Source organism: Cenococcum geophilum (assembly GCF_001692895.1).
Source record: "Cenococcum geophilum 1.58 unplaced genomic scaffold K441scaffold_2, whole genome shotgun sequence".
NCBI classification, from domain to species: domain Eukaryota; kingdom Fungi; phylum Ascomycota; class Dothideomycetes; order Gloniales; family Gloniaceae; genus Cenococcum; species Cenococcum geophilum.
The window spans coordinates 4,458,374-4,476,623 of record NW_027137560.1 but is presented as its reverse complement, the minus strand read 5'-3'; the positions used below and the strand labels follow the sequence as shown (position 1 = coordinate 4,476,623).

Sequence of the window (18,250 nt, the reverse complement as noted above, 5' to 3'; positions counted from 1 at the left end):
AAAGGGTAACGACTGATTATTGGACGGATGTGAAATGGTGGCACCAGGCGGGGTAATGCGGGGAAAGGATGCTTTTGCCAAACTCAAACATTCGCGGAAGAAGACGAATTGGACATATTGAACTAGGCATTGGATGGTACAGTCCTCAGAGACAGCCATCTTTATTCAACACCATCAACTCCGCCATTGTCATAGTCAGTAACAAAGCTGGTTGTGGCATCACCTTACTGTCTATGCGCATTAAACCGAAACTCGCGCCGCCCGCTGGCGAAACTCGCACCTTCTCATAGCTTGGATAAGATCAGGAAGAATTAGCAGAGATCAATGTGAATGGTGCCACGTGTTGGAGAGGCTGAGCAACGCCTCAAACGTGAAGGCTGCAACACCAAAACACTCCGCCAAGCGATGCGCCAGCACTGGAATCAAATGTAAAGCTACATACTTCCAGGCTTCTGTTTTCTTCATACTGATTCTTCTCTTTAGCGTCAGGCGGATTCTAGCACGTTTGCCATGTCAGAACCACGACGAGACATACCTAGTTTGTCGACACCAAACGGGCCTCAAACCTATGATCCCGTGACTGGCCCAAACAAAACCGTAGCAGAATATCTGGCTAAGAACAGTCCAACTTTCGTACGGCTCGAGACAGCCAGGAGGAAGGTAGTTGCACCAGCGATGTGCATCAATTTTGATCACTTATTAATACCATTTTAGGGTTGGGACAATCCGGAAGGAGACAGTTATTGGCAGAATCGACGTGAACAATCGGACAAAGCCACAGAGGATGCAGCGAAAGCATTCTACGATATGACAAAGCAAATCGCGGAGGAAATGCAGGCGAAGACAAGCGCTCTGACCCCAGGAGACCTTGGTGTTCAACCTTTCCAGTCCCTAGATTTATGCATGGCACCAGGCGGCTTCACGTGGGGCACCTTGGAGTACAACCCGGACGCAATCGCCTATGGCATCACTCTCCCTCCCGAAATTGGCGGTTACAAAAACTGGTTCACATTACCTGCCGAATACGTCAAGTTCATGGACATCACCATGCTCGCGAGTGAGTTCGGCGTCGGGACCATTCCAACGAGTCATCCAGACCACTCCCTCTTCCACGCTGAGCGCCCCTTCGTTGATCAACGCTTCCAGCTCGTTTTCTGCGGCGGTGCCGTTCTCAGGAGTCATGAGCGATCTGAGCACAGACGAGAATTCGAACGAACGCGTCTGACGACATCTCAGCTTATCTTAAGCATGCAGCGGATCATTCCGGGAGGGACAATGGCTGTCTTACTTCGCAGACCAGATGCCTGGGATGTAGTACATCTACTTCACCAATTCAACTCATTTGCAAATATCCAGTTGTTCAAACCATACAAGAAACACGCTGTTCGATCAACTTTCTACCTCGTGGCTAAGAATGTACAACCAGAGGCTGAGAGTGCAAAGGCTGCGCTGGAAGAGTGGAAGAAGAGTTGGTCTCGTGCGACATTTGGTGGTGATGAAGGAACAGGAGAAAAGGATCCTGAAATGGATGTGGAGGCTGTGAAAAAAGTGCTGGATGAGTTTGGTCCTAAGCTTATTGAGTTAGCGATTCCTGTTTGGAAGATTCAGGCTAGTGCGTTGGAGAGGCAGGACTTTACCAAGGCTCGGAATTTTACCAAGGCTCGGAATGATGGTCGGAAGAAGCAGCACTATTGGCCGGAGAAAAGGGGCGAAGTGCCTTGGTCAAGATAAAAACACACCATACATGGTATTTTAGAGGGGGTGAGGATATGAATTACTCCGCGGCCCCACGTCTCAATTTTGCTCTCCCCTTAATGCTGAGCGTATACCTGTATGTAACGATGTGCATTGCGCGCGTGATATTGCCGGATGCTAAATGGGGTTGTGTTTGCGGGGATTGCGTACGCTAGATGTAAATTGATGTTGCTGAGCTGGGCGGCTCGTTCCTTCACGCAGGGAAATCTATGTTGCCAAGCGCGTTAATCCGCCAAGGCATTCAGCGGATTAGAGGCTGTGGCTGATCGTGCTCTCGGGAGCTAGCACCCGCCGTGGCTCCAGTGAGAGCGACGTGGCATTTGTGCGACCTGTACGACCTGTACGACCTGTACAGCTACTGGCTGAGGTTGGAAGAAAGCGCTGCTGCAAAGAACTGGGAGACCGGTTATCTCAGTAAGCGACTCAGACGGCAAGGGCAAACTGAAGGCGCACTCACTAATACTAAAGTATCACTAGTCTCCGCCTAAATAAACGCCACTTTCTTTTAACCAATCAGCTATCTACCGACCTTAAGTTTGCCCTGCCGTCTGAGGGCCTTTGGTGCGGAATCTATGGTGCTCAACTTCAATTTTCGCAATTTTGTATGAGAGACACTCTCTCCTGTATATTTGACTCCCTAACAACACCTATTTAACCTAATAAACTGACGAGTTGGGTTAGACCAGCCTCCTCCATAATCGATTACTGTTTTACGATAGGAATATGTTAGTAGGGGGGTTACTTGGGCAGTCTTTGAGCTCGACGACGTGCACGTGACAGGTCACGTGATAGCGCGAAATGCGGTTTTAAAGGTTATCGCGTTTTTATCCTCAGCCCCAAGTACGTTTTTCTCAATCCGCTCCATAACATCCAATGTGTTGGGGCATGTGAAAAGAAGAAGCCAAGTTACTCTTCGACCATATTCGTCACGCGGGTTTTGCCTTCCCGTGGATGGCCGGGACCTTTCAACTTCAAACGCGCTGAGGAACTTGAGCCTATTGCGATAATGCTCAAGTGCTAATGTTAGAAACGGTATAGCGCCCAAAACTAAACCTGCAACTTCAAAGCCGGTCATGTTTAGAAACAAGGGGTTTTTGTGTAGAAGAAAGATTCTACGTATGAAAATTTCAATACTAGGTCCAGTGCGTTAGACGGTACGAAACTCGGAAGATGGTGAATGGAGTAGTGAACGGGATGGCGCGCATTTCATAACACTAAGAGTTAGTGGGAGTTACAGTCTGGAATACTGATCGACCCCACGTCTCGTGATCGAAAATTTTGTTGGACGTTCTAGGTTACTTGCAGCGCCAGCAGAACACGTTGTTCTTACATGCACAGCTGCCATAGTTTAATTGGCTCTTGGCATATGTATTATTGAGAAATCTTTTGGGGGGAAACGGCACGCGGCTTGAGTCATCGTGGATCACTTTAGATGCTTGAGGTTTCTGAAGTACGTCAGAGATTTACCTAAAATCATATTCCGTGGTAAGCATTAAGCAAGTAGCTCCTTGCGTGTGCATGCGTTTATGAACATCAAGAGGGGATAAAAACCGTCCATGGCATGATATAGAATGACTACTTCACACTATTATACAATAATCTTACTGACTCATTGACACCGTTACACATAACTTGGTTGACTATTTCGCATCCTGGAGACCTGCAAAATGCTCGAGCTTAAATCTTGAACTCCTGCTAACCACCAGTGCACAATCTCAGCTAGAGAGTGCAAGAACCCTTAGAGTTTCTCAAGATCAGCTCGATGTGGCATGTCTTGGGCTGCGAAGCTCTTTGGAACGCCACCCGCGTAATTTGGTTTGAATGCATTGAACAGCCCTTTCGAGGCCGAGAGATGAGTTCGATGGAACGGAACTCAAGGCAAATTCGGTATGCTTAACGTTCTAAATATGAGACGATGCACACTCCTCAGATCTCAAGGTTAGCGTTCTGGTTCGGGGCGAGTGGAGCCACGACATTCACGATTCTATAAGGAACTACTATATAAGCATCCGATGGGCGTTGAATTGGTCACTCGCCAGCCCACTGAGAACCCAGGCAGGTGTACTCGGATTTTGATACTCCCTCAATCACAGGGATCTGATTCGACTCGCACTCTCTGTCAATCACCTTCTTATCAAGAATATAGCGCTCCGCAACTTGGAATAGCTCTCCACAGTCAGGCTCATTATATTCAGCCGGCTCCTCGACGTCCATACTTTCCAGGACTTTGCAAGCCATGGCAGTTCGTAAGTATATCAAAGCCATGTCTCCCGCGGCGATGAACTCAGGTATGTAACCAGCGGCGTCGGGCCCCATGCTCTCGCGCATGAAGTTAATAGAGCGCATGCCCCAGAATTTTGCCTCCTTCCATTGTTGTAGCTTTAGGTAGACGTCAATAACCCTTGCGACCAATTTTACCCGCAGAATCAGGCGGACAAGTGTGCCGAGTTGCCCGTCATATATACCGCCAGAAAGCGTGGTGTCGAAGTGTGCATCTGCGTAGATTGACCGTTTGCGGCCATTGCAGAGGATGTGCATTGCCCGAAAAGACTCTATAAAGAGCTTAAGTGCCTGCTCATACTCCTTCTTCTGGAATGCTTCTGTTCCTTCTTCCATAAGCCTCGTGGTATCTTCAAAGCATTTTTCGGGGGGATCGTATGGTATCTCCATTGCGGTTTCTAACTGGACCTTAACCGACTCATCACAGCCCTCAATCAAAACCTCATTGAGCCCCTTGACCTCCCCAAAAGGCATTAGTAGTTGTCGTTGGAGAGATTCCCGTATTGGTGCTTCAGCGAGAGAAGTCGAGTAGGGATTTTGTAAGCGAAGGGTAAGTCGCAGATAAGAATTCAGACCAGATTGGCTGAGAGCCGAGTAATACCATATTCTGCAAAAGAGATGCAGGTCACTGAGTAGTATGATCATAGTGTATGTGGTCGCAACAGCAAATTCTCTGACCGGGCTGTCGACGATCACGAGGAGGTGGTAATCATTGAACTGTTCTGCGCGTTTGCTGGAGGTAACAATGGGTACACTACCCTCAATGGCGACATGATTTTCTGCAGCTGTAAGTCAGCCTTGATTTTTCTAATGTTACTGCTCGTAAGATGCTTAGAATCCATCATATCCGCCGTAATTGTCAGGTCTGCCTTTCAGCTAGGTAATTTGAACGGGGGTCAGGCTAGAAAAGAAGGTGACTAGAAAATTCCAGTAGATATTTCTAACAACACCGAGTTGTAATCGAATATGCAGATCTAGCCCACCTGTTTCTGGCCAAGGTGTCTCAATTCGAATGAATCTAAACTCGCGTCGAAAGACCTTCTGGGCTTCCCGGTATATCTGGCTACTGGCTAGGTAGAGATTAAAGTCAAAACGGTATGACGATTTCTCAGTGCCCTTTTCGCAGGCAATTAGGTGGATTGCTGGGTCGAAGTAGTGGCTGTATACAGCTTCGCGAAGCTCAAGTGGAAGGCGAAAGAAGGGGAAATGCTGCGTCGTTGTGCCCGGCATTGTAAGGCTCGGTTGGAATCAGTAGGAGGCTTTATGGCATAGAGCTCTATATAGAGACCGGGGGAGTATGAGGCTATGATAATTACCAGCCGAAGAGACCGGCAGGAGGGGAAGGGAAGAGAACGAGGCCCGCTTCATTTAGTCATGGCCTCGCAATACCAAAACCCACCAATAAGATCGGTTTACAACTTTACTTAGGCCATAATAACTTATTTTAAAGCCTTAGAAACTTCTATTCAAGTAATATTAGTAATAAAATATATTATAGCTATTTTTTTATAATTTTGCTAGAAGGCCCTACAGCTAAGTGTTGTGGTTTTACGAGGCCATGAGCCGAGGTTTTCCCATTCAAAAACCAGCGTGTGTGCAAGCTACCCATCATCTCCCTATAAGCTATACTTCCCTGTAAAGAGTGGTCTATCGATGCCTCCATCGCCATCGCAGAATGAATAGAAGCCATTCTACTACACGCGTCCAGCCTTTGGACTGGAAAACTGAATCTTTCCGTCCTAACCAAACCAATACTGTAGCCTGGAATATTCCTCTTTCACCCGCTGATATCAACTCGCTCATCGCAGGTTTCCAGCCGGAAAGCATGGACGATAGATGGTTCATATATTCCGAAGGGCCTAATGACCGGGGTAAACTGCTAGTGAATCTCCATCGAAGCTGGACAGGAATCAAAGTTGCACAAGTGGTGGTCGACGTTACGAGCGGTAGCGAGCACATTGATAGCATTACTTGGAATAACGGAGAGCAGACGAGCCGTTTGAGCAGTCACGAAGCTAAAGAGACCGTTGCTGGGACGTTTAAGTGGGTATTGGGGGTAAAATTCCCGGAGACTGCATTGCAGTGAGCTGAGTTTCAGTAGTATGGCCTGGGTAAGCTATGAATCGTTCTATAAAATGCGTGGTTATAAATCCTATTCAAACCACAAGCATGTGATTGTATTGGCTCCATGAACATCATGCTAACCCGCATAGGTCACTCACGACTCAGCTCTCGCCCTCAGAGCTACTTACGAAAATACATCTTTTATTCTTCAAAGTATTCTACTATTCAAGAGGATAATCTGGTCAGTTTCGACAGAGGTAGTGTAAGTGCACAGGTAGGCCTACAACTAAAGAAGCGGAACAGATAGCATAATATATTTTCGTAACCCAAGTTTTATAAACAGGATACTTCCTAAATGTAGAATGCTCTCCTAATATAACTAATTAGTTCTTTTAATCCGTTTCCAATTCCCTGTCCCAAACTCCCCCACCCTTTGCCGGGCCTTTCGCAACCTTTCTAGAACTCCACACGGTCTTTAGCTACCCAATCCACTTTACTCATTTCAATCCCAAGCCATTTAGACTCTTTCCACACCCGTTTCAAGCTACCTTTCCAATACCTCCGTACCACATTCCCGTTAGCTCTGGCTGGCACTCTCCTTCCGCCTCGTTCATCTTCCACTTATCCACCTTCACAATCCCTGGTTCCACCACTTGCAACCCTTGAAAAATCGGCTCGATCTCCGCCTTCGGCCGCAGATACAAAGGCATAGGTGTCATAGCATACGCCTTTTCCGTCCGCTCAACCACATCCGTCGTCCTCTCATCCCGCGTCCCGTGGATCATAGCGAAAGTAACTCCCCGGAGCAACCACATTGCGAAAAGCCGCAAGCATGAGCTCGTACTGCGCCAGCAAGAAGAAGCGCACCAGCGCCATCATCACGATACCAACCGGGCCTCCCGAGATCTATCAGGCGGGCCATTTCCGGTGCTTCAGAATCGTCTCCGGCTCCAGCGCCGACGCGAGGATGACGCCCACGCTCTCCCGCCGGCGCTGCACCACGATGATCTCGCGCGCCTGCCGGACCGCGATGTCGTCGACGTCGGCGTACACGACTCTGGCCGCGGGGCCCAGGCGCTGCGCGACGTTGCGCGTGTTGCTTGCGGTGGGCAGCCCGGAGCCGATGTCGATTAACTGCGTGATGCCCTGTTTCACCATCTAGCGCATCGTGCACTGTAGGAAGGCGTGATTTTCGATGACCGCGGGCTTGATTTCTGGAAGGGCGGCTTCGATGATGTTGGCGGCGGCGCGGCCGATGGCGAAGTTATGCGTCCCGCCTAGGTAAGTCGTACATCCGCGCGATACTCGGTCGGCTTATGTCGTATCCCTCGGGGACGGGGGGTGCAGAGGTTGACGCCATGGTGGGCTGGACTTGTTCTAGATCTGTGGTGTTATAGGCTTGGGCGGTGTATGAGCTTTGAGTCGACTATCTTCAGAGTATGCTGATGTTATAATGGTCACGGGTAGGTTAGTCTTTATACTAGACAGCTGCGATATTTATACTCTTTGCCATGATCAAAGTCCTAGCACATTTTATTCGATCATGGTACTCGATAATGTCCTCCGGCTCTCCCATCATTATAGCAGAGTCCAATGTCCGCATAAAAAACTCAAAAGAGCAGGCCTGGCCGTGAGTAAGCCACGAACCGTCTCTACCTGCGGCTTATTCTTTCATTGAAGTGTCATGGGTTGAGGTGCTGGCTGCAACATGTTGGTAATCAATGGTGAGAACGAGTCAAGAAAAGAGCTAAATTGGGGCTGGCCTTCTTCAATATAAGAGAACGCATATCCCAGCGGAATCGCTGCGCGAGCATGAGAATAATGATGCAAATATCCCTGCTTCATGAATCATAGATTTGACTTGTCAACTTTCTTCCTTGTCTAACCTCCGCCCCGATCATCACTCGCGTCAACATCGCAGCTTTAGTGCTAAAACTAAAATAAGCTCAACCATACACGGTGTAGTGTATTCTCCATAGCGTCTTTTAACAAGCACGAGGGGATTTCATGACACTAAAATTACGAGTAATGTTAGTCAAGAAGCGTGAGAAAAGATTGAGAGAAAAGATCAAGGGAAAAAGACATTGCGGGCTAGATACGTTGTTCATATTGGCTTTACCATTACACATGACAATAAACTACATATATACCTGAAGCAATAATACTTTAGGAACGTCAGGATCGGCCCTTGAACATACTAAGTCTTCGTGCATGAAAACAGGGGGACATGAATCATTCATGCTTCAGCCCATCTAGATAGATCAACAAGCGCTTCTTAATCACGAACCCAATCAATTTTCCTGATCCCTCTTCAGTCACGCAAAGATATCGCAACCCCAGCTTCCCAAATATTTCCACCGCATACTCCATCGGCGCTTTTGAGCAAATCGTAATAGGAGTCCGATCAACGAACGTGCTAAGGTCATACTCACCTTCTTCCGCATCCCCAAGTAATCGGACATCCACATCATCCCCAAGTTCTTGCCCGAGTTTATTTAGTCCGAAATCAAGCTCGGGCTCTGCGATATAGCCTTGCAGAAGACCTTTCTGCACAAGCACGATCCCGCCGTCCATAAGACCTCGCCGATGTAGATAACCAAGCTTCTCTTTGAGGATCTTACGAGGAACCTTATTATTCTGGGGTACGTTAACGGTGAGCTCGACCATGGTTGTCGCAGGCGGGATTAGTGCTTCTACAAGGGCAGAGGACTGGTGCTGAACAAGGGTAAGGGCGTGATCAGTGTCGAGGAAAGGGTGACCTAGCACGGATTGTGCAAGGTCATAGACGGATTCCTTGCTTAAGGCATCGGCGGTCCATTTGGCGACAAGGATGGCAATCATGTGAGGAATCGTATATTCAAGTTCTCCGGTAAGCTGAAATGAAGTTAACCATCATCGTACTGCATCTGTGATAGAATGAAAAGTAATGATGCCAAATTAGAGGGACAGTTTAGGCCTTTACCTCAAACATAATCACGCACAGAGAGATGGTCATTCTGGTCACGCCAGCGAGAAACGCGGCTGCACCAACCATGGCAAAAATTCCTGGCGAAATAGTAGTAACCCATTGCCCGACTAGTCGACCGAATAGAGCGCCGCCAACGAGAGCTGGAATGATGATACCGGATGGTACCTTTAAGCCAAAGGTAATTGTGGTTGAAGCCAGCTGGACGAGTGTTCCGTAGGCCAGCCAAGCAATGTAATCCCATCTTCCATCGTCTCGGCGCTCATTTCGACAAACCCACGTATCTTTTGTGTCACTGCAACTGACGAGCAGGTTTTTGATAATGATATCTCCAGGTGCTCGCGTAGTAGGATTCGGGTATTGCAGCGCAGCAGTTATGAGAATGACCAAGAATACCTCGAAGACAGGATTATCCTTAATAGTAGGAAGTCTGTAATGCCGTAAGATTTCGCTTCTTGAAGATTATCTGGAAGACTATGGCTCTTACCTCCTAAACCATTTAGCCCACTTGAAATTTGCCATAGTAAATGTGCCACCCCAGAGACCCCCGGCAATGCCAAGAAATATAAATACAAGATAGTGCTCAGGGCGGTACAGGGTTCCGTAATTCATTTCGAAGAGTACCAATTTGCCCGTGCCGTGAGGATTCAGAGCCCTCAGTGTCATGGCGGCAACCATGGAGCAGAGGAAAGTTTTCCACAGAACCTTTCGGGGAAAATATACGCTAATTTCCTACGTTCCATAGGATTAGAACTTTCACTTGTTGAATTAGAAATAGCGACGAACCTCGTAGGCGAATAACACGCCGCCAATTGGAGCACCGAACGCGGCACTCAACCCAGCTGCGCAAGCAGCTGAGAGTATCTCTCTCAGTTTCTTGCCGTTCTCACGATACTTTGGAAACATTTGTACGACGAATTGTCCAACGCAAGCAGCGATGTGGATAAAGGGGCCTTCCTTTCCTAGGGACATCCCTGTGGCGACTGCAAATACGGCGCCAACTGCTTTCAATACGAGGATTCGAAGATCGAGGAAGTGGGGAATAACAAACCCGCTAAGAATAGTCTTGATTTCTGGAATTCCGGAGCCGGCAGACATATATAGGGATTTCCCTACCGTCAAACCATCATTAACGGATGTGGCAATGCTATTACTATAGTCTTTCTTGGGTGCCACAGAAGGCAGGGCCCGTTTAGATAGCATTGTCACAGAGGAGCTGATGATACCAAAGAGAACGGCCCAACCAACGTATATCCCAAAGCGCATTCCATAAGAATCGCCCCAAAGTTTATATTGATCACAGAGCTTGCCCTCTTCTTCGGCATACTGGCAGCAGGCTTCATGGTTGAGAAGGGGATTTCTCGAACAGTATCCGTATTTCCAATCCCCCACAGTGGCGACAGAAAGATCGACGGCAACCGCAACAAAGGCCATTAGAGCGCCGATTACCGATACGGCAATCCATCCAGAGCAAGCGTCGAAGTTACAGATAATTGCGGCGCGAAGACCTTGGCGAGAATGTAAAGCGCGGAAGCGGTATGAATCCTTGACCTATCACAACTACAATTAATGACCATTTAGAATATTATGGCGTGCGAGCATACTAGATCATGAAGCCAGTCAATTGTAGTGTAGTCGTTGTAGGCAAGCCTTTCGCCGATAGCAGTCCCAGCCAAAGCTCCCTCCTCTTTTGTGATGACTGATCGAGCTTCCTCATCATACCGAGCTCGTGGAAAGAGGAGATGGGTGCGCTCGGTAACCTCATGTGCATGGTCGGCCATGTTGACGAATGGCTCTGGTGAGGAGCAGGTATTCCGGACCAGAGCGAAGGAGAGAGATGGTTAATGAGGGATGACAAGAAGGATTCCGAGTAGCAGCCATAGCATCCAGAGGCGGACGCCACATAGAAGGTGTTCTTTTTGCCGTGTGTATCTGAAGGCGCGCTCCAGGCCAAAGGAGGCGTGTTGAGGGGCATCAGACCCTCGAACCCATTTTTGACGCTAACATGCCTCGCATCTGATAGCGGACACGCGGGGGGATCAGAATATTGTGATTGGTGAGCCTTGACATTCGTGCATTCATACCTTCGTACAAACATTGCAAATTTCCAAGGCCTCTTCATGATTTGTCTAACGCACTCTACTATGATAATTCCACCCTATCTAGTTGTAAACCCTAAAGCTTCCCGAACCAACCCTATTTGGGTTAGAGATAACTAGAAACGAGCTATCTCTTGACCAGGGGATTTCTTAAAGATTACATAATAGGATCAGGTGGTGAAGTTAAATTCACATAATTGGTCACGTGATGTAGATTTTAACTATTCACGTCGATTTCTTCTTCTTTAAGTAATAGCACCACCACCACTACCACAATCACTGTTACAGCTGCTGCTGCTACTACTACATCTTCTGCTCCTGCCCCTGCTGCTGCTGCCGCTCCTGCTTCTGCTGCCGCTCCTGCTTCCGCTCCTGCTCCTCCACCACCACCACCATCACCACCGCCGCCGCTGCCACCATGTCCGCGCCCGGCCGCCATCACTCCTCCGTGCCTACCCCGCGCAGGGCTGCGTCGCCTCCGTGTGGGACTTCGGTCCCAGCGGATGAGCGTGCTGGTAAGAATTAGCACCATAAAGAGAACCGCAAGAATATACTAACTTGTGAATAGCTGCTGCTGCTGCCACCGCCGCCAGGCCCCTCCCCGCTCCCACCACCACCACCACCACCACCCTGCCAGTCACGCTTGCCCGTGCCCTTTCCCGCTCCGCGCGACTCCACCAGATTGTGGAGCTGTACCGCCAGATTGCGGAGCTGTACGGCCAGATCGTGGAGCTGCGCTGCCATTTAGTGGCTTTGTATGAGGAGGAGGTGGAGGAGAATAAGAATAAGTAGGAGAGGGAGGAGGGGGGGGGGTTTACTGGGCCCTACGGGGCAGCTACGGAGGTCTTTTTGTTTTTGTGGATTAAAAAATATATAATTAAATCAACCTACCTTATAACTAAAGCAGAACTTCCGGAGAAATGATATTCTCCGTTCTTGTTTGATTTAGGGGAAGCAGTACTAAAATACCGTTTACGATACTAACCCGAAATAGCGCAACATAAAGCTGACCGTGCGTAAAAACCGGCATCCGTAAATCAATACTTACAAAGTTAAAAGACTGACCCCGCGACTTACCTACGGTCGTTGCAAAAGATAAACGAATAGGAAACTGCCGTCAACTAACAATAAACGGCAGCTCACCTTCCGTAGAAGATTGCTTAATCCGCGGGATAGCCCGTAGCTGGTTAGCAAAGGTTCCGCCAAGAATATGGGCTTCAAGACAGCAACGGCCCATCCGGGTAACAACCATAGGGGTACCGTTACAGAGGCCCTCTTAGGATACATATACGGCAGATCTCGCAAGTTTTAAACCGACTAAATTGGAAGGGTTGGCGTGGCTGGCTATAACAAGAGCAGTAGCGCGGAGAGGAGTTCTGTAAAGATTGCTTATGGGCGTGCTGAGGAGGCTGTTGAAGAGGCTGCTGAAGAGGCTACTGAGAAGGCTGTTGATAAGGCCGCTGCGGAGGCTGCTGCGGAGGCTGTTGTTGGGCCTGTTTCTTCTCCTTCCGCCTATACTGGCAGTAAACACACGTAGTAAGGCAGAGGCTGTCAGAATTAAAGGAGTATTCGGAAATAGACCTAGAGCAATGGCAACGGGCACAAAATAAGCGGTTAAGGGGGGGATCCATGAGTAGGTGGTAATAATGGCAGTTAGTAAGTTTAGTGTTCCTGCACGTGACAGTGTCCGTATCCCTTTACCTACCGTTATCGATAAGAACTAGCCAATCAGATCAACTAAATCGAATTGTCATAGGAGTAAAATCGGGCAGCGGCCATGGCTTCGGTGGTGGCTTTTTAGCACATCGATTCGGCTGAGCGTTGTACTGAGTCGGTTGAACAAGGTCTATATCATTGGAAGTACGATTAGAAAGCATTGTTAGTAGTAATTAGCTATACATTCTGGTGTTCAAGCACGGACCAGCTTCCGGTAGGACGCCGGCGGGTTAAGGGATAGAGCAAGCCTGGTAAGGTCGGAGTAACACTCAATGCACCAAAATATATTCTGGAGTCCCTTCTGTATGATCTCTCCAGATCTTGTCTTGCTATTCTTGAACCCAGGCAAACTCCTCAAAGCTTTCCCATTTATCCTATCTTTCACCATGAGAGCTTCCATGCCCTCAGTGTAAATGAAGGCTTACATCTTACTATTTGACGATGGTTCTGGAAGAGTCCTCCACATGCGTCTACACGCGTTTCCTGCTTACATAAGCAGACTCCCTTTGTTCGTGTTTTTGGTAGCAACCACTTATTGATTGCTACCACATAGGTCTATATAGGGCCTATGTTCTTCGTAGTTAGATCTCATTCATTCCAATATCATTCAGTTCATCACTATTTGTCTTAGGCTTCTCTACAGTCGCACTTACTTTCCAGATCGTAGCACCTACGAAGGTCGACGGGTTTCGCAACATGCCACGGCTACTATTTCGACTTCATCACAAGTGCTCCAATCCAAGCAACACCGAATGTCGAAGATTCTAAAGAGTTTAGTCGGACTGTTTACATTTACCCAAAGTACAGGGATAATCTATAAAACGATAGATTACCCGGTGCACATGACCTCTCGCCCCTATTTAAATCCCCAGGACTGAGGGCAGTGATACGTCTCATGGGAAGAGTTACAAAAGGAGCCGGGCATGTGACGAAAATTCGTGGCTATACCTGGATGGTTACACTGGACCGATTCAGGGTCCATGGCTCGTTCACACTTGCTCAGATAGCGGTAATGGTTTTACACAATAGGCATAATGTAGTATTAGTGAGGTGGTTCAATGCTGAGGAAACTGTGCATTAGTGTAAGTTGAGTAGGATGACGTTCTACTCAGGCTCCAAAGGAGTTAAGATTTCCTGTCAGACCACAAGTTGACCTGGAGACTGTAACCAACAGATAGGACTGTGGGACGCCATAAGGCTTGGTATTGTTTCCTCACAAGCACCCAGACCTCGGGAATGTCAGGCAGCGGACAAGAGAGGCCTTCTATACTTTACATTCGTACTCGAGGGGTAGTAAGTCGTAGACGTCTCGAGGGAAGCGCAAGCTATAGTTTGACGGACCTTCTTTCCTTGATGCTCGAAGATGGAGCAAGAGCTAGCCGTAGGCTTATTAGCATCTGCGGCGTCATTGTACTTGTTTGAGAAGTTACTGTAAAGTGGCTAGCAGCTCCAGAAAATTAATGACCAACATTCTTGAAAATGTCTCGGCAAACCCATCAAGTTTAAGATGATATATAGTAACTAGATCTACTGTAGAGGTCTTCAGATGTGTATGATAAATACCAGCTATTCGCAGTAACTGTTTAAAGCAAGTTGGGAAGGATTGAGAATGGGTTAGCAATGTAGTGCAAAGCGCGACAACAGGGGTTCACTCCAATAGCGGAAACGGCGGAAAGAACAAAGGATCGGTTGGACCAGACACTTTTCTAAACGGTGTGGTTGGTTGATCAATTGAGTAATTTACTGCATAAAGTTGAATAGGATTGAATGGGGTCGACCCGGATGCGCACAAAGCCAGTCACTCCAGCGTAGTTTTTGCGTGTGGTTATGGGTGGTTATGGGTGGTTGTGGGTGGTTGTGGGTGGATCTGGGTCCATACCCGCCCGACAAACCTAAAATATTTTAGCTTCCAAAGGGGCTGTCAACGTACGTCGTACGTTCTACAACTACACGCATGTTGAACATATTAAATAGCTGTCCGCTTTGGAATCCAGTTACTTATCCTGTGTCGCCGTGTTATTATGCCTTAATCTGTAATTATTTTGTGCAAAGCATTCAAAGCATCTGTTAGGCCCCCGATGATTGCCATGTTCACTAAATCATACCGCGGATCCGCCGGCATTAGTGATATTAGTGGTGCGGTGTGTAAGCAGGAAATTGAGACTTGGCAGAGCTGGTTGCTGGCTGATTGCTGGCTGGCTGCAGGCTAGCTAGCAGGCGAGATCATTGCTGAAACACTTAGAAGGTCGATAAGATGCCCTGCTTGATAAGATTCAACAACAACCTCCAAAAACTGGCGTTTCAGTCTTGCCTACCGCCCTCATGGACCAGCGTCGTTCTTCCCGTACAGATCGCTCTTACCAAGACGATTCCTCAATTACCCCGATTCCACCCTCTATAACCACCACAACAACTGCTGGCCCAAGATCAACAACCACAACTTCGGGCCCGGGAACAACTACAATAAATGGTCTAACAACCACCACCACAACAATAAACCCGAGACAAGCAGCGCCGCTAGCACCTCTGACTCTTGCAGTCCCTACAACAATACAACGAATACCCTCCACAGTCCGGATCAGACGGCTCCCTTCAACACCATCAGTACCACAATTACGTTCACAGGGTGATGTGAATCGTCCCGCAGACGAAAATGCCGAATCTGCGTCTCGCCGTCGAAGCAATTCGGCCCCCCAGCGGCCGCAGTTGTCTGCATATCCTCCCAATGATCTCGATATTCGGAGACAGATGACGGCCTCGTCGTATCTCCCAGCACTGCAGGAAGAGACCTCAGGGCGCGAGACGCCTCAGCTTCTGGCAGTTCCATCAAACCAACAACCGGGACGAGTGAGGAGAGCCAGTGCCGCTGCATGGTCGATGCTAACAAGGCAAAACACGAACAATAGCATTAATGCACAAGCTGGACCTTCGCAAGAATACGATTCGCGGATTATTGATATGCTGGATGTCATTGGTGAGTCTTGACATTGCCGCTCACAATTTTTCTAACCTCAAGCCTACTGATTGTAATCGTTCTGTATAACAGACCCTGAAGTCGCAACACTCAATACCCTTAACAACGTCCAGAACTCCCTATTCATCCCCAACCTTGGTAATTTCTACAATCGCAGACCTACCTATGACCTCTCAAGGCATTCCCCCGATACTTCGGACGGGGAAATAGGTGTTACTCAGGGCCACCCTGGCTATGATTTTACCAGTACTGGTAGAAGGCCGGAGCAGGTGGATTATGACGAAGAAGAGGAGGCTCCCGGGCTTAGTCGCTCACGTACAACACAGAGTATCTCCTCTGTGCTTACAAGCATGTCAGAAGGACATAACTTTGCAGTCCTTCCACACGGCGCCTCACTTGAAGGATGGAGTGCAGAAGATAAGGCCGAGTTGAACGACCACGTGAGACACCTTCTACACTCACGCCGAGCCAAGTTCAAGCGAGGAATGCGGGGATTTGGTAAATACGTGAGGAAACGTAAGTACACTATCAAATACAGTCCGAAGACCCGCCAGGATCTAACGCTGCACAGCTGTTGGATTTCTTGTGACACTGTATGCCTTTCTTCTAACTTTCTGGGGTGCTGCGTGGGTGCTGTTCCTCATTGGTACGTAAAAAAAGCACCGAAACGTCCTTAGTAGCATTAATTAGTAATCGTTGCATTAGGCTGGATATCGGTAGGGGACCGCCAAGCCTATTTTGTTGAGATTTGCGATCAAATCCTGACCGCTCTATTTTGTGTCGTGGGTATTGGATTCGCTCCTTTTCGCACCGTCGATACGTACCATATGATATACATTGCTCATTACCATCGCCTGACTTGGCGTTTGCGGAAGGAGCGTGCTCTGCCCGAGCTAAAAGACCACAACGATCTTCCCGAACCCCCAGATAACAACCGTGATGTCGAGCCTGGGCCCGAGAAGGATGACGAAGAACCGGAAGCGATTGTGCTCACTGCCGAACAACAGAAAAAGCTTGAATATCACCAAGCAAAGTTTTGTAGTTCGCACACCTTCTACAAGCCGCATGAGACGCCCACTCATCATGCGTTTTCGCTTCGACTTCTTATTGCCATTGTAGTACTTCTTGATTGTCATTCTTTATTCCAGATGGCTCTTGGTGGAACTACCTGGGGCATAAATTATCACCACCGTCCAAAAGCACTAACTGCTGTAATTCTGTCTTGTTCGATTAGCTGTAATATCTCCGCTGGCATCACTATCAGTATCGGGGATAGAAGGTCCAGGAAGAAATTGGTGGTTGAGCAGATGTTCAGGCAAGGCTTGACAGAGGAAGCTTTGGCTAAACTCAGCAAAGAGAAAGGTTTGAAGGCTTCAGGGGTGAAAGCTCCTATTCGATAGGCTTTGCGCGAAGCGCAAGAATTGCATGGTATATCTCGACTTCTTCTCAATCCCTTAGAATGAACCGAAGTGTGTCGTTGGACTCGGCAAATTTACGGTTCCGTCGAAATTTCCCCTGTCTTGACCCTCCAGCTGTCATCTATGTGGCTCCGTCACTTATCATCGCTTAACATTCAAGCAACAGCGAGTGACGACAGTTCGTTATTAATTAGACTAACAGCTCTGCCCGTATATCGGATGTCTTCTTCCTACCCTTTTCGTATCCCGAATGCCCATCATCCCCATCTTCACGTTCTAAAAACTCCTCATCAATATGGGTGGGGCCGTAAATACTTGTCACAAGCACCCTTAATCCCCCCGACCGCTCGCTTCTACTATCCTCATGGCTTTTCCCTTGCACCGGCCTCAAGACGAGCTTCTGAAGAACATCGGTAAATTTACGTAGCTCCGACGCATTCCAATACAGAGGTTTGAGCGTTGGCTCGACGTGCTTTGGTCTGGCTTTGAAAATGCACGTGTCGATACGATCGATTATCCAGAATATGGGCGGTTTCTGGGCAGAGTTTTGCTAAGGAGTGTGGGGTGCTGACGATGACCCGTTGGTTGTATCGCTGGAGGATTGGCTACTGATATGGGACGATTCATAGGTGTTGAGAAGCTCTTGCAGTAGCTGGGCCAGTTCTTCCATGCTCACGTCTTTCTCCGTGGTGGAGTGATCCTGTCGACCTGAATCGGAGTTCCTTACTACCATCGTAATACTATCTGACGACCTAGATCGTCTATACGAACTATGTCTCAGTTGTCTCGTATCTTGAGCTCGTATGTCTCATCGAACGTCTCATTACCTGTTTCTNTTAACTATGACCTACTNNATGACGACGTCGTCGTCATTGTATTTGGACCTACCTGATGTATATAANAGAGCTTCTAGAGCCCTCTTTAATAAACAGAGTTCTCATTCCTGATCGTCCGTTCAACAATACTGCCCTTCCTTTCC

The 18,250-nt window shown here is 48.1% G+C and overlaps 6 protein-coding genes across 6 annotated transcripts; 3 read left to right on the top strand and 3 right to left on the bottom strand.

The window, feature by feature from the left end:
- Nucleotides 1-27: 27 nt before the first annotated feature.
- On the top strand, nt 28-1,939 carry K441DRAFT_626253 (uncharacterized protein). The gene is made up of 3 exons (XM_067646128.1): nt 28-428; nt 484-660; nt 715-1,939. Exons 2-3 carry the CDS (start codon nt 511-513, stop codon nt 1,729-1,731), a joined length of 1,167 nt encoding a protein of 388 aa, XP_067510033.1. The 5' UTR covers nt 28-428; nt 484-510; the 3' UTR covers nt 1,732-1,939.
- Nucleotides 1,940-3,298: 1,359 nt separating this feature from the next.
- K441DRAFT_651492 (uncharacterized protein) lies at nt 3,299-5,357 on the bottom strand. The gene is made up of 2 exons (XM_067647203.1): nt 5,019-5,357; nt 3,299-4,814 (listed from the first exon to the last, which is right to left on the bottom strand). The coding sequence occupies exons 1-2, from the start codon at nt 5,263-5,265 to the stop codon at nt 3,784-3,786; spliced, it is 1,278 nt and encodes a 425-aa protein (XP_067510032.1). The 5' UTR covers nt 5,266-5,357; the 3' UTR covers nt 3,299-3,783.
- Nucleotides 5,358-5,629: 272 nt separating this feature from the next.
- Nucleotides 5,630-6,139, top strand: K441DRAFT_651490 (uncharacterized protein). Its single transcript, XM_067647202.1, has one exon. It carries the CDS (start codon nt 5,711-5,713, stop codon nt 6,119-6,121), a length of 411 nt encoding a protein of 136 aa, XP_067510031.1. The 5' UTR covers nt 5,630-5,710; the 3' UTR covers nt 6,122-6,139.
- Nucleotides 6,140-6,638: 499 nt separating this feature from the next.
- On the bottom strand, nt 6,639-7,459 carry K441DRAFT_673053 (uncharacterized protein; the record flags this gene model as incomplete). Its single annotated transcript, XM_067650613.1, has 3 exons — nt 6,639-6,785; nt 6,944-7,325; nt 7,392-7,459. The coding sequence occupies 3 exons, from the start codon at nt 7,457-7,459 to the stop codon at nt 6,639-6,641; spliced, it is 597 nt and encodes a 198-aa protein (XP_067510030.1).
- Nucleotides 7,460-8,185: 726 nt separating this feature from the next.
- K441DRAFT_626244 (chloride channel-like protein 3) lies at nt 8,186-11,089 on the bottom strand. Its single transcript, XM_067646127.1, has 5 exons — nt 10,669-11,089; nt 9,851-10,615; nt 9,552-9,796; nt 9,062-9,494; nt 8,186-8,973 (listed from the first exon to the last, which is right to left on the bottom strand). The coding sequence occupies exons 1-5, from the start codon at nt 10,843-10,845 to the stop codon at nt 8,332-8,334; spliced, it is 2,262 nt and encodes a 753-aa protein (XP_067510029.1). The 5' UTR covers nt 10,846-11,089; the 3' UTR covers nt 8,186-8,331.
- A 4,112-nt stretch (nt 11,090-15,201) lies between these two features.
- On the top strand, nt 15,202-17,253 carry K441DRAFT_535148 (uncharacterized protein; the record flags this gene model as incomplete). The annotated part of the gene is made up of 4 exons (XM_067642357.1): nt 15,202-15,853; nt 15,926-16,369; nt 16,425-16,499; nt 16,559-17,253. 4 exons carry the CDS (start codon nt 15,202-15,204, stop codon nt 17,251-17,253), a joined length of 1,866 nt encoding a protein of 621 aa, XP_067510028.1.
- Nucleotides 17,254-18,250: the final 997 nt, after the last annotated feature.

Excerpts from the sequence above, each read along its gene's own strand:
- K441DRAFT_626253 (XM_067646128.1), top strand. The coding sequence starts at position 511 with ATGTCAGAACCACGACGAGACATACCTAGTTTGTCGACACCAAACGGG. Across the intron at positions 661-714 it reads TCGAGACAGCCAGGAGGAAG|GGTTGGGACAATCCGGAAGG; the intron begins GTAGTTGCACCA and ends ATACCATTTTAG.
- K441DRAFT_651492 (XM_067647203.1), bottom strand. The coding sequence starts at position 5,265 with ATGCCGGGCACAACGACGCAGCATTTCCCCTTCTTTCGCCTTCCACTT. Across the intron at positions 4,815-5,018 it reads GACACCTTGGCCAGAAACAG|AAAATCATGTCGCCATTGAG; the intron begins GTGGGCTAGATC and ends TTACAGCTGCAG.
- K441DRAFT_651490 (XM_067647202.1), top strand. The coding sequence starts at position 5,711 with ATGAATAGAAGCCATTCTACTACACGCGTCCAGCCTTTGGACTGGAAA.
- K441DRAFT_626244 (XM_067646127.1), bottom strand. The coding sequence starts at position 10,845 with ATGGCCGACCATGCACATGAGGTTACCGAGCGCACCCATCTCCTCTTT. Across the intron at positions 9,797-9,850 it reads GCGTGTTATTCGCCTACGAG|GAAATTAGCGTATATTTTCC; the intron begins GTTCGTCGCTAT and ends TATGGAACGTAG. Across the intron at positions 9,495-9,551 it reads TGGGCTAAATGGTTTAGGAG|ACTTCCTACTATTAAGGATA; the intron begins GTAAGAGCCATA and ends ACGGCATTACAG.